At 47.3% G+C, this 13,950-nt stretch overlaps 1 protein-coding gene across 1 annotated transcript in view; it reads left to right on the top strand.

The window, feature by feature from the left end:
* Positions 1-13,950, top strand: part of LOC142214655 (NACHT, LRR and PYD domains-containing protein 12-like) — a gene marked incomplete at its 3' end in the record, with an annotated part of 792,298 nt that overhangs the window by 406,729 nt on the left and 371,619 nt on the right. Inside the window, exon 19 of the mRNA XM_075283595.1 lies at positions 13,551-13,572. Within this exon, the coding sequence (XP_075139696.1) occupies positions 13,551-13,572 (22 nt within the window). The remainder of the gene's footprint in view (positions 1-13,550; positions 13,573-13,950) is intronic.

Genomic DNA, 13,950 nt, shown 5'->3' on the forward strand with positions numbered 1-13,950 from the left:
GGCCAGGTGCACCAGTACAAGTGAAACACAAACGGCTACCAAGGGTTAACACTCACCCCAGGCCAGCAAACACACACACTTACCCCTGCGACAGCTAGGGGCCACCAGGGGGCCTATCCCTGCAAACTACTGTCATTCACTCCGTGGGCTTTGAAGTGATTTTAGTCAAAGTGTGAGCACCCGGCAGGCGTTGGCTCACAGTATTTAAAGGGAAGTCCCCGCCCAGTAGGGCAGTGGCCATGACCTCACCGCTCATACTCAGTAGGGGAGAAATGGCACTTGTGAGCAGCTCCAATATGTCTGAGCATGCTGAGTAAGGTGATAGCTGGATGGTTAGACTGACCCGCAGGTGGCGCTGTGCTCTATGATAGCAACCTGCGGGACCCACTCTTAACACTATGATAGGGAAAACATCCTCTCCTATTGATACCCGCGAGGGTTGTCTGTCTAGATTCTATGAGACTGCCCACATCAGAGTGGACTAACTGGTCACCTGCATTTCTAGTTCATTTATACGTCATCAATGGGGGTAACAGAAATTCTGAAACACTTATTTATCATTCTATATCTATCTATCTATCTATCTATCTATCTATCTATCTATCATCCAGCGCCCATCTATCGTCTATCTATCCGCGCCTATCCGCGTCTATCTATCCGTCTATCAGCTCCTATCTATCGTCCAGTGCCCAGCCGATAGTGATCTATCTATCTATCTATCTATCTATCTATCTATCTATCTATCTATCTATCTATCATGTGCATCTATCTGTAAATCTTTCTATGGATACATCAATTTATCTTGCTATCCATCTATCTATCTACTGAAAATGGAAAAAATGGCAGCACTCCAATATTTAGAAAAAGTGTGGATTTATTCCAAGCAGCGACGTTTCGGTTCTTATCTGAGAAAGGTTCAGATAAGAACCGAAAACGTCCACAGCAGTCCACAGCAGTCTCCATTGTGTTCCGATATCAGATGTAGCAGTGTTGACAGCATCAGCATGGCTACATTTCCGGACGGAGTGTGCGCTTGAACCCTTGTGCACACTCAGCTCTGCTACATCAGAGCCGAGGGTGCACTTGAACCCTTCTGCACCCTCGGCTCTGCTACACCACCAGAGCGCACGGCCAACTCTGCTCAATCTCCGGCATAGCAGAGCTGGCCGTGCACTGAACTCCCGGCTACACCACTGGTATAGTTGAGCTCAGCACACATTCAGCTCTGCTTCATCACGCCAATAGAATGCATTGGCCAGCACTGATTGGCCAGTTTACAGAATTCGGCCAATCAACGCTGGCTCTGTCGGAGAAGGCGGAGTCTAAGGTCGGACCTGAATGGAGACTGGTGTGGAGCGATCTTAGACTCCGCCTCCTCCAGCAGAGCCAGCGCTGATTGGCCGAATTCTGTAAACTGGCCAATCAGCGCTGGCCAATGCATTCCTATTAGAAAAAGTTAGCTTGCGAAAATCGCAAGCTGACAGGGATTTCCATGTAATAAAGTGACTTATATGCCCCCAGACATGCTTCCCCTGCTGTCCCAGTGTCATTCCAGGGTGTTGGCATCATTTCCTGGGGTGTCATAGTGGACTTGGTGACCCTCCAGAGACGGATTTGGGTTTCCCCCTTAATGAGTATATGTTCCCCATAGACTATAATGGGGTTTGAAACCCGTTCGAACAGTCGAACAGTGAGCGACTGTTCGAATCGGATTTCGAACTTCAAACATTTTGGTGTTCGCTCATCTCTAATCAGGTAGTCTAACATTTTTTCCTTTTTGAATCCTGCTAATTGGTTCAAGGGAATAGGTGGGTCGATAATTGGGATATTACAAACCATTGTACAAATTGCCATGATTATATTGCTTATATATTGTTTTCTCAAGTTAATTTTGATGTGTTATAATCGATGTTATGATAAAGATAGATATAAATGGTAGACATTATAGGAATATCAGAGGGGCAATCTGGCATCTACATTGTAGGTGAATGTACTCATCTGATATGAGAATAATGTCTAAAATGGGGGAATTGTGAAGAGATAAATAAAATGTGCTGTTAAAACTATGAATAAAGGTCATCAGGCTTTAAAGAGGTACACAAATATTTGGTTTAAGCTGTTTCAACTTAAAGAAAATACAGGTGAAGGGTGACATTCTTAGTATGACCAGATATTTCCATGGCAAACCCCAATCTTCTAATTACCACAGATGTTCAGAACCTCTTAAACTATATTTGAGGGTGCCTTAAGGACCAACTGCCAGACTTTTAACATTTTCTTCACCAGATTCCAATAAAAGTTTTTACCATTGTAAAACATCACAATATTCTTACACAAGGCTTAAAAGTGAAATACTGACATTGCTAAAAACAGCTTACACTATACAATTACAAATTGAACCATATTTTCATAATTTTCCATACATTATACCAGTGGTGTTACAATCTATCACTTATAGCTGACATTTTAGTTACCCGCCTTATCTCATCCTCTCCTCCTCCACCTTCTTGCTAAGTTCTACCAAAGCCTGTATACCTCTGCTGTAGATAAGAGGGACACTGGGGCTGGAGAGCCTGACCTTCATTGTGAGTTGTCCTGACACTGATTAGGCGCAGGCAGGCAGCTTCTAGACTGTCTTTTGTTATTGTCACTTTGCTTAGGACACCAGCAATCTCTGGCCAAGTGTCCTTGTTTTCCACAATTAAAACACGTTTCCCTCTATTCCTGTATCTGTCTTGCATAATCTAATCTCCATTGGTCCCAAAATTTACTATCAAACAGTCCTGTCTTGGAACCCCTGCTATCTTAAGGATAATTTTTACTTGGGTGGCAACTTATTTTTCTTCTCCCATCTATCTCTATTAGTTCATATGGGGTGTACCCTACCTCAGAGGGTCCCTTCCCCATACTGGCTGATGGCCAGTCAGCCATGAGCTTGCTCCTGACTATAAAAAGGCACTGTATCTTACAAATAAATGAAACACTTTGAATCACTGACAGCTGCGTCTGTGTTGTTTCCCTTGAGCTCATGAAAAACCCTCTTGTTTGAATTAGGCCTACGACAACATAACTCAGGGGTCTTGAGCCCCTAACACTATCTCTATCTATCTATCTATCTATCTATCTATCTATCTATCTATCTATCTAACTCCAAAAAAGAAGGCGGCACACCAAAATTGTGAAAAAAGTGACGGAGGTTTATTGCCTCATACTGCGACGTTCTGTCACTTTTTTCACAATTTTGGTGTGCTGCCTGCTTTTTTGGAGTTTATTGAACGGGACAAATCCTTTTCCCATTGGTGAGCACCCTATGCCTAGACTGGTGTGGTCATATATGTTTTTTTGTCCATCTATCTATCTATCTATCTATCTATCTATTTATCGTTTTCTTATACACAGGTTTATTTCCTTTGTGTGTTTTGGAACATCACAAGAAACTGAGGGAAAAAAGCCAGAAATTATGTAATTTCATGCAAAACTGAAAAAATGTTTCCCAGATAAAATTCCTGACTCCCTCAGTATAGTATTTCCCTGCAGCCCCTGAAATCCATGGCTTCCTATAAGCACAACAAGCTTCTTCCACCTGTCAGCTGGAATTTTGTAGCCTCTTGTGTTCCTGCTCCAGGTCTCTCCTTCTTTTCCCAGCACAATTGTAAGATGTCTCCTCTCCTCCAGGTGTACAATGGGATTAGATGGCAGCACAGTGGCGGCGGTGGACTGATTGCTGATAGCACTAACATCAGTAGTCTCCGACAGCGTCTCCGTGTCAGCAGCGGCTCTTCCTGGCTCTCTGGCCTTAGCCTGTCATATAAATGTGGACACTGCCGGATAGTTGGCGCTGACACTGATGTCCCCTCAGCCTGCAGGACACATTACTATGGAACGTGATTAATCGATATTCGTGCCTGGGACTGCTAACATAACAAGATAATAAAACGTGAATAATAAATATAACCCAGATGAGTTCAATTGGTAAATCAATAATAATAATAGTTGGGACTTTGATTTGTCTCGTAGCGAGATGACTTCAGTGGTGACGTGATGGAGACTTTACCTATGTGGGAAAGGTTAGATACATGTGAACTAAAAATGCTTATTCCAATGATTAGTGTTAATCTTATATGTGCGGCCACTCCAGTATATAAGGTATAAGAAGGTGTAATGTACACAATAAGCTCTGCGTCTGCTCACACTCACCTTGTCTCTGTGTTGTATGCACCATCCAAGACCCGGGCCTAGGCTTAATGTGGCCTCCATCCAATATACCTATTGGTCCAACTGAAGACCAGGATCTATCTGTTTACCTATCTATCTATCTATCTATCTATCTATCTATCTATCTATCTATCTATGTGACTTTCTATGTTTTTATCTATGGATCTATCTATCTAACACATTCAGCTAACTTAATGCAACACTTTCATCCTGAGACAAAAGAAGCCTCGAAACAGTGGAAACCTCCAACCTCCCCACACCCCCAAAAAGGCAAAGGTGGTTCCATCCGCTGGCAAGGTGAGGGCATCAGTGTTCTGGGATTCCAAGGATGTCATTTTTCTGAAATTCCTCCAGAAAAGTCAAACCATCAATGGGGAATATTCTGCAGCTTAGACTCATTGTCTGAGGTCAGCAATCAAGGAAAAATGGTGAGGGATGCTGCGGAAAGGGGTGTTGTGTCATCAGGACAATGCGCCAGTTCACACATCGGCTTATTCAATAGCTGCAATTCACTCCTGTGGTTTCCAACTGCTTCAGCACCCAACCTATTCCCCTGATTTGGCTTCCTCGGACTACCACGTATTCCCACAAATGAAAAGGCACCTTGGAAGCCGTTTTCCTTCTGATGAAGCCATCATGGACGCCGTAAAGGACTTTGTGGAGGAGCAGAACGGAACATTCTACCACAGTGGCATCAAGAAACTCCCCGAGCGATGACATACATGTGTGACCCTCAAAGGAGACTATGTTGAGAACTGACTGCAAAATTTTGACCCACTGTCACTACTGGATCTCGCCACAAACTTTTCAGGCGCCCCTCGTATCTTTACATTTGTCTACGGATATACTGTCCTTCTTTCCATAGATTTTTCTATCTAATGCATACATCTGTACATAAGTGTTCAGGTATATCTGCCCATCTTTCTATATCTATCTATCTATCTATCTATGGATCTACAAAAACAACTGTACAGAGCAGCACTAGAAAAAGACCTGACCCTGTCAGTGGGTGCAAATTCCCAGTGCTCAGGTGTATGACCACATGTGGATAATACAAGAAACGAACAGCACTCCAAAAATAAATTTGAAAAAAGTGAGGATTTAATTAATCTATCTATCTATCTATCTATCTATCTATCTATCTATCTATCTATCTATCTATCTATCTATCTATCTATCTATCTATGCTTCTATCTGTATATTTGCTATGCTCTTATCTATCCCTCTTTATCTATATATGTATCATCTATCTATGAATATGTTTATCTGTCTATCTATGTATCCATCTATCTACCATTTCATTTGCATCTATCTTTACACACGTCTACAGATATATCTATCTACCTATCTATCTATGCATTTGTTTTAGCATTTATCTGTACATCTGTCTATGGGTATATCTAACTTTCTATCTTGTCTAGTTCTGGATCAGTATACACCAGTCAGGAGTCTCTAGTTCTGGATCAGTATACACCAGTCAGGAGTCTCTAGTTCTGGATCAGTATACGCCAGTCAGGAGTCTCTAGTTCTGGATCAGTATACGCCAGTCAGGAATCTCTAGTTCTGGATCAGTATACGCCAGTCAGGAATCTCTAGTTCTGGATCAGTATACGCCAGTCAGGAATCTCTAGTTCTGGATCAGTATACGCCAGTCAGGAATCTCTAGTTCTGGATCAGTATACGCCAGTCAGGAATCTCTAGTTCTGGATCAGTATACACCAGTCAGGAGTCTCTAGTTCTGGATCAGTATACACCAGTCAGGAATCTCTAGTTCTGGATCAGTATACACCAGTCAGGAGTCTCTAGTTCTGGATCAGTATACACCAGTCAGGAGTCTCTAGTTCTGGATCAGTATACGCCAGTCAGGAATCTCTAGTTCTGGATCAGTATACGCCAGTCAGGAGTCTCTAGTTCTGGATCAGTATACGCCAGTCAGGAATCTCTAGTTCTGGATCAGTATACGCCAGTCAGGAATCTCTAGTTCTGGATCAGTATACGCCAGTCAGGAATCTCTAGTTCTGGATCAGTATACGCCAGTCAGGAGTCTCTAGTTCTGGATCAGTATACACCAGTCAGGAATCTCTAGTTCTAGATCAGTACATATTTCTCTTACTTCTATATCATCATCATATTCCGCAGTGTTGTACAGACATTGTCAGTCTCTGTCCCATATAGGACTCACAATCTATATTCCCTATCAGTATATCTTTGGATAAAACCATGGGCAGGCACTTTCGCCAAAAATGGAGTTGGGGTGGGGTATGACTGTGTTTGGAGTTAGACATGAGCTAGATTGAGTCCGGGCTGCCCTGACAGTCTTATGTTTGGATCAAAACACCGAACCCGAAATGTAATGTATCTTCAGAGGTTCATCCAATTCCAGTCTTTATATAGTCAGGGGGGGCGAGACTTGGGTATTTCTTTTACCCCTTTACAAAGGAGGAGAGTTCAGGTTTTCTCTGGTAGATCTTCAGTTTGCAGTAAGATATGAGGCCGCGCCAGGTTAATAATAAGATGAATGAAGTGATGGCCTCTAATAGGGAGAAGAAGCAGGATTGCCAGGACCGGGTCAGAAAGGTCGGGAGCTCAGAATTCTCCAGAATATTTGGCTGTATCACAGCAATAGGCTTCAGAACTAGAGACAATTTAGCCATGTCCACTGTAAGAGGACATACTGTACTGTGCAAAAGTATTAGGCAGGTGTGTGTTGGGGGGGGGGGGGGCTGCAAAGTAAGAATGGCCTCAAATAGAAGTGTTACTGATTTATTATTGTCAACTAACAAAAATCAAAGTAAAATGAAAGAGAATCTAAAATCAATCAATATGTGACGTGTACACTGTATATAATGTGCAGGTGAGTGATATTATCCACAATGCACCAGGAGATGCTCCTAATACTGGAGCTGTGAAGAAGTATTCACCATAATGTCCTGTTATCTGCTCCGCACATACACACCCGGCTTCTGGATTAGTTAGTAATATATCTTCATATCTGGTTTTTGTCTTTTCAGATTTCTTATTTCTTCCTTCTCCTCTTCAGGGAATCTATTGCCCCACAGACTAGAACATAAAACAGACAGCGCAGTATTAGTGACTGACCTGAGATTAGCTGAGGAAACAAAAGAAAAAACAGCCCCGAGTGGATCCTTGTGTATTACCCCATGTAAATGAGCGATGGTGAAAAAGACAAATGGCCCTCTCACCTGGTGGGCTTGTGAAACTGTCACAACAACCCTTCGTGGACAGAACCAACTGGTGGTAGAAGGTCCAGGGCAGCTGTTGTCAAACGCCAAGCAGATGTCAGGGAATGGAACATAAATGGACAAGCCTCCTCATGAGATTCGGTAAAGGAACAGCGTTCACCCCGAGATAATGGAAACACTTCTTTATTAAACAATACACAACACATAGGCATACTACAATACTACATATAGCGAATAGAGATGAGAACTGGGACAGCAGGGGAAGCATGTCTGGGGGCATCTAACAAGCCCAAGTCCCAGTATTACCCCACTATCACAGCCTAACAACTACACACTCCAAACTCAATAGAACCTCTATGAAAGTGGAAAAATACTTGGAAACCTTCTTTCCTCCACAATAGTATGGACAGAAACAAGTTTTAAGCTAAAGAAACATTAGCATGCACCCCTTTAAAGGGATTCTACCACTAAACTAACATTTTTTCTAATGACCATGTCAGAATAGCCTTAAGAAAGGCTATTCATCTACCTTTAGACGTGGTCTCCGCCGCGCCGTTCCGTAGAAATACTGGTTTTAACCAGAATGCAAATGAGCTCTCCGCAGCAATGAGGGCAGGCCCCAGCGCTGAAATGCCAGTGAGCGCGTCCCCATTGCTGCTCGAGAGCTGTTTCCAGCGCTGCCTCCTTCTTTAGCAGCAACTCCGCCTCTTCTGTCTTCTGATGCGGTCCAACTTCCGACACCTGCGCAGTAGGCTCCTGTATTGAACTACAAGAGCGGTCTCCCAAAAATGGTGGCCAGGCAAGCTCCAGAGTTGCTACCAGGTTCCGGCCATTATCACACACGACCATGCCTGGACCCAGGTGCAGTGGCGAAAGCCACATTGCCATCTCCTCTAGGATGGCATCCCTCACCTCTGGGGCAGTGTGTTTTCTGTTGCCCAAGCTGATGAGCTTCAGCACGGCCTGCTGACATTTCCCCATGCCAGTGCTGCAGAGTTTCCAGCTCGCAGTTGGGTTGATCTTATGGTAGAGGAGGAGGGTTTGTGGGAACCCCTGCCAGGAATCTTGAGGAGGTAGGCCACCCCAGTTTGCCACCCGGTCCCAGCCTCCACTACATTCACCCAGTGTGTCGTGAGTGAGATGTAGCGTCCCTGTCCGCATGCACTTGCTCATGCGTCGGTGGTCAAGTGGACCTTAGTGCAAAGTGCAGAACTCAGGGCCCGCCTGATGTTATGGGACACGTGCTGGTGCAAGGCGGGGACGGCACAGCAGGAGAAGTAGTGACGGCTGGGGACGGCATAGCGAGGTGCCGCAGCTGCCATCAGGTCACGGAAGGCCTGAGTGTCCACAAGCCTAAACGACCACATCTCCAGGGCCAGCAATTTGGAGATGTGGCCGTTTAAGGCTTGGGCATGTGGGTGGGTTGCGCTGTACTTCTGCCTGCGATCAAATGTCTGGGAGATGGAGAGTTGCTGGGAAGAGGCGCATGATGGTGCAGGCGAAGGAGCAGAGGCAGGAAAAGGGGAGGATGAGGGTGAAGTCCCCAAAGTGTCAGAGGCAGATGTGGAGGTGTCCTGGCTGGTGGTCTGGACTGCAGTGCCAGCACTGGAAACGGTGGAAGAGGCAGAGGCGGCAATGCCGGACGACGATAGTCCTGCGTTTGCTTTCTCCCACTGAGCCCAGGGCTTGCCTTCCAAATGACAGCGCACGCCTGAGGTGATCAGGTTGCTCCTCTCAGAGCCCCTACACAGTTTTGAGTTGCACAATCTGCAAACCGCACTCAGTTTGTCCTCCATGCATACGTGACGTGACCTCGATGGGGGAGTTTTTGGCGAGGGGCTAGGACAGGGAACATCTTGGGCCTTGCTGGCTCTGGCCTGACTTCTCTGAAGCAACTGTCCTCTGCCTCTGCACATGTTTCTGCCTCTAGCCACCTTTTTTGGTGCTGCACTTGCCTACACATCTACACTGCTTTCCCTACTAGACATCACCCCTGTCCAGGTCGGGTTGGTCACCTCATCATCCACCACTTCCTCTTCCAATTCCTCACTCTGCTCCTCCTCCTGCACACCGCACATAACCACCGCCTGCCCTGATGGCAACTGTGTCTCATCATCATCAATGAGGACAAGAAATGCTGGTTGCCGATCCACAACCACAAAATCGCCAGGAGATGGTGGATGCTCCAGTGTTTGGGCACAAATTCGTCTGTTAGCTCCTGGGATTTGGGAAGTGGTTGAACAGAGTCGAAGAGTGTAAATGGACCTGAAAACAGCTCCTGGGAGGGGGCAAGGGTGGGATGACACTGCTGGGAAGATTGTGCATGTTGGGAGGAAGGAGGAGCAGACCCTTGGGTAGGAACACGACTGGAGGTAGTGGCTGACTGGCTGGTGGAAAAGCAGCTGGAAGAATTATCCGTTAGCCATTGTAACACCTGTCCTGGTGCTCGGGCCTCGTCATTGTTGTACCCTGCTTGACATTGCCATCAAGCGAGGGATTGTGGATGAGCACAAAGCTGGCTGCCCCTCACCAGTAGGCATTGGATCCACAGTAGCTTGACAACGGCCTTGGCCCCCAGCTGGATTTCCACGTCACTGTCCTTTGCGCTAGCCTTATGCATTTCTAGTATATAACAGGAGATGGGAAAGGTATATAGCGCCCAAATACCTCTGTATCTTAGATATGTACAAGCGTACTGTATAGCAAGTGTACACCTACTGTAGCTAACAACAGTTAGAGAACAGGAGATGGGAAAGGTATATTGGGCACACAAACCTATGTATGTTAGATGTATACAAGCGTACTGTATAGCAAGTATATACCTAGCTTACAACACGTATAGGACAGGAGATGAGAAAGGTAGATTGGGGGAAAAGGTGGTACAGAATTGGAGCCCTAACAAGGGATTTTGGGAAAATTAGTTGCAAAAAGATTGTATATACAGATGGTGTACAAATGGTGTATATACAGATGGTGTATATACTGTTGGTGTACAGATGGTGTATATTCAATCTTCAAGTAGTGGTAGAGTAAGTTTAGCTCTTATAAGAGCTGTTGGTGTAAGATTCCTGCTTAAATAATGCTAATTCCTAGCTAACCCTGGCAGAACGTCTCTCCCTGTCTAATTCATAGTCAGGGGATAATCATACACATCAGGGAGAGCGTGTGCCTACATAGGCAGTACGGAGACTTACAAGTCATTCCTGCTCCGCTAGGGATTCTGGGTAAAAAATATGCAAATCTATTCTCCAGGATGTAATTAGTAGAGATGAGCGAACGCCGTTCGATCGAACAGGTATTCGATCGAATATCATGGCGTTCGATGTATTCGTTCACAATCGAATACCAGGCTGCATACGCAGTAAAAATTTGTGTCCCCTCCCACCTTCCCTGGCACTTTTTTTTGCACCAATAACTGTGCAGGGGAGGTGGGACAGGAACTACGACAATGGAGGCAGTGACACAAATTGAAAAAAAAACATTGGCTACCGAAAACATGTGACCTCCCATTCATAAAAGGATTATCTTATCTTATAAGAACGGCCACCGCCCAGACATAGGGAGAGAAACATATCTGCTGAGGGCTAGATAGCGATTAGCTTCAGATAGGCAGGGAAGAACTAAAGAAGAAAACCAACAGCTTTTCTCAGAGCTATACACTGTAGGGACATCAGTCCAGCTTTCCACGGACGGTGGAAAACAGGGACACAGAACACATACAACTTCATATATAGCGGAGAAACAGCTTTCATTGTTGGCTGTCCGCACACAGAATAGCCGGAATCCGCAGCAATTACAAGTTCATATAGCTTGAAAAAGCCTTGAATTTTGTTGTTTCGTGAAAAATTGCAGCAATCCACTGCAGTTACTTCTTGCTATATACTGTACGTGCAAAGCAGCTTTTCAGGCTGTGTAACCCCAAAACAAGGATACAGAGCAATTAGGTCAGGCTATGTACGCTCAATCCAGATATCCAGTGTGTGTACCCCCAAAACCTAGGTGGGAGAGACAGAATTTCAGTCAGGCTATGTCCAGTCAATCCAAATATCCAGGATGTGTAACCCCAAAACTTGGAGGGTTGCGGACGGTAGGAGCAAATCCTATGACTGTGGGGTGAGTGAAAATATGAGTTTGCCATCCCCTTCCCCTCTTTCTACCTCCTCAGTAATTGTTACTTACATTTCTCCGTGATTTGGTTTGCTCCGCTTCCTCCCCCCTTCCTGTGTCTGTATTGTGGTACAGCCTGCCTGGTCATATGCAGGTTGCTCCTCCCCTTCTGCCTCTTTCCCGGCTGCCTCAGCACTGGACGGACCAACCGATTTTCATGTCTGCTGAAGGTAGACGGGGGGGGGCTCCCTCCTGGAAGCGCTTCGGGAGGGAGTTCGGTTAGAAGGGGATTCATTCCTGACTCTCTTGATAGCGGGTGTCAGGAATGATTCGGCCCCTGCTGCTGTGTTGTCTGGCGACCGGTCTCGTCGGCGCACTGCGAGACGCTCTCGGCCTCCGGAGCGTCTCAGTCCTAGCTATTCCCCGCCTCTTCGGAGGCGTGGCGGGGAGCGTGCTGAGGGGTGGGCGGTGCCTTCGGCACGGCCTGCGTCCTCTCCTCTCCCGCCCGTTGTAGGCCCCGCCCCTTCCGGCCCAGCGTTATCGGCGGCCATTTTCTCTCCAGGCCCTGCGCAGCTTACATCGGGCGCAGCAGCTATGGGCAGCCGAGAGTCTGCTCCAACCCCCCCGGCCCCCCCCTTGACTCCCCCGCCCACGCAGCGTGTGGAGAGGAGTGAACATGCTGATGATAGTTTAGAGGGGCCAGCCCCGCAGGCGGGGACATCTGGCCAGGCGGCTCACTATATTCCCCCTCCTCTGTCTCCTCCAGCTCAGGTGTTGTCCCTCTACAGTGCCCCAGTGGCTATGGAGCAGTTGTCTGCGAGCGGATCTCAGCATCGCAGGTCCCATAGGAGGGATAGGTCCCAGGCTTCCTCCTCCTCTGATTCTTCTCGGGATCGGTCACGGCGTAGGCGCCGTAAGGAGAAGCGTAAACATGCCCGTGGCAGGAAGGGTTCCAGATCCTCCAGGCGATCCACTCGTTCCAAGCGATCCAGGTCCTCTCGCCGCCGGTCCCCGTCCTCCTCTTCTTCCAGTTCATCTTCCAGCCCCCGCGGTTCCACCCGTTCGTCTCGTCGACGTAGCCAGAGGCAGGTGCCTGATGCCCCGCGAGAGCGGGATTCACGTGAGGCCAGTCGGGCCGGCACGGCGCCACGATTGGTTCCGGCAGTGGACTCACCTGCTGTACCTCCGAGTGGTGAGTGTGAATTTGCTGGGGGGCGGGGGAGGGGGGTGACATGCTTCCTACCTTGAGAGCATTGGTTTCGCAGCTAGAAAAGAAGCGGGGGGTTGAGTCTAAACCTCCTCCTGCTAGTTTATTTAAAGAGTCGCTGTTTTGTGGTGTCAGCCCTTTAGGGGCCCACCTGGATGAGGAGACCAGATTGAAGATATATGGTAATCAGTATGTTGACATTTGGTCTCTCTTGTCCGTTGACCAGCATACAGTGGACAAAGAGAGGCGGGTAGCCACGGAGCGGGCGGTCGATAGACGCCCCCGCGTCGCTAAGACAATCAATAACTGGATCCAGGCTTTTTCGGTTTTGGGTTGTGTTGTGGGCCAGCGCCATCCGGAATGTTGTTCGGAATTGTTCATTTATATGGACACGATTTACGGTGCATACAAGTCGCACGGCGGCAGCGCCTGGTGGCACTATGACGAAGAGTTCCGGAGGCGTTTGTCCATGCAACCGGAGCTGGGTTGGGCCGTCCAGGCCACTTCGGTCTGGCTGCGGTTAATGATGTCGCAAAAGCCTTCGCCCTTTCAGTCCGGGGCCGCCGAATCGGGAGCCTCCGCCCCCGGTCAGGTGGCCGTACGTAGGCCGGGAACGTGCTGGCTCTTCAATGAAGGCCATTGCCGTTTCTTCGGACTCTGTAAATTTAAACATGAGTGCTCCTCTTGCGGGGGGCCTCATGCCGCAGCAAGATGCGCAAGGCCCCCAAAGCCCTCAACCAAAGGTTCAGCGGAATCCAAGGACTCCGGTGAACATAGTAAGGATGCTACCGTGGCTAGACCGCTACCCTGACACCCAGGCTGCCGCTTAGTTGAGATTTGGTTTTTCTTTTGGTTTCTTTATTCCTTTTGTTTTTTCTAGATCCCCGGTTGTTGCCCCAAATCTGAAATCTGCCCGGGATCACCCGGATGCCCTTAGGGACAAGGTTTGGAAGGAGGTTTCCTTGGGACGTATGGTTGGTCCTTTTGATTCTCCTCCTTTTCCGAACCTCCGGGTCTCCCCTTTGGGGGTGGTTCCGAAGAAGGAACCAGGGAAGTTTCGATTGATACAGCACCTCTCATTCCCTAAGGGCTCCTCTGTGAATGATGGCATTTCCAAGGACGAGGCTTCTGTTTCGTATGTCTCCTTCGACAGGGCGGTGGATTTAGTTCGCCGCGCTGGCCGAGGGGCCATGTTGGCTAAGTCGGACATTGAATCGG

The sequence above is a fragment of the Leptodactylus fuscus genome, chromosome 7 (genome assembly GCF_031893055.1).
Source record: "Leptodactylus fuscus isolate aLepFus1 chromosome 7, aLepFus1.hap2, whole genome shotgun sequence".
NCBI lineage: Eukaryota > Metazoa > Chordata > Amphibia > Anura > Leptodactylidae > Leptodactylus > Leptodactylus fuscus.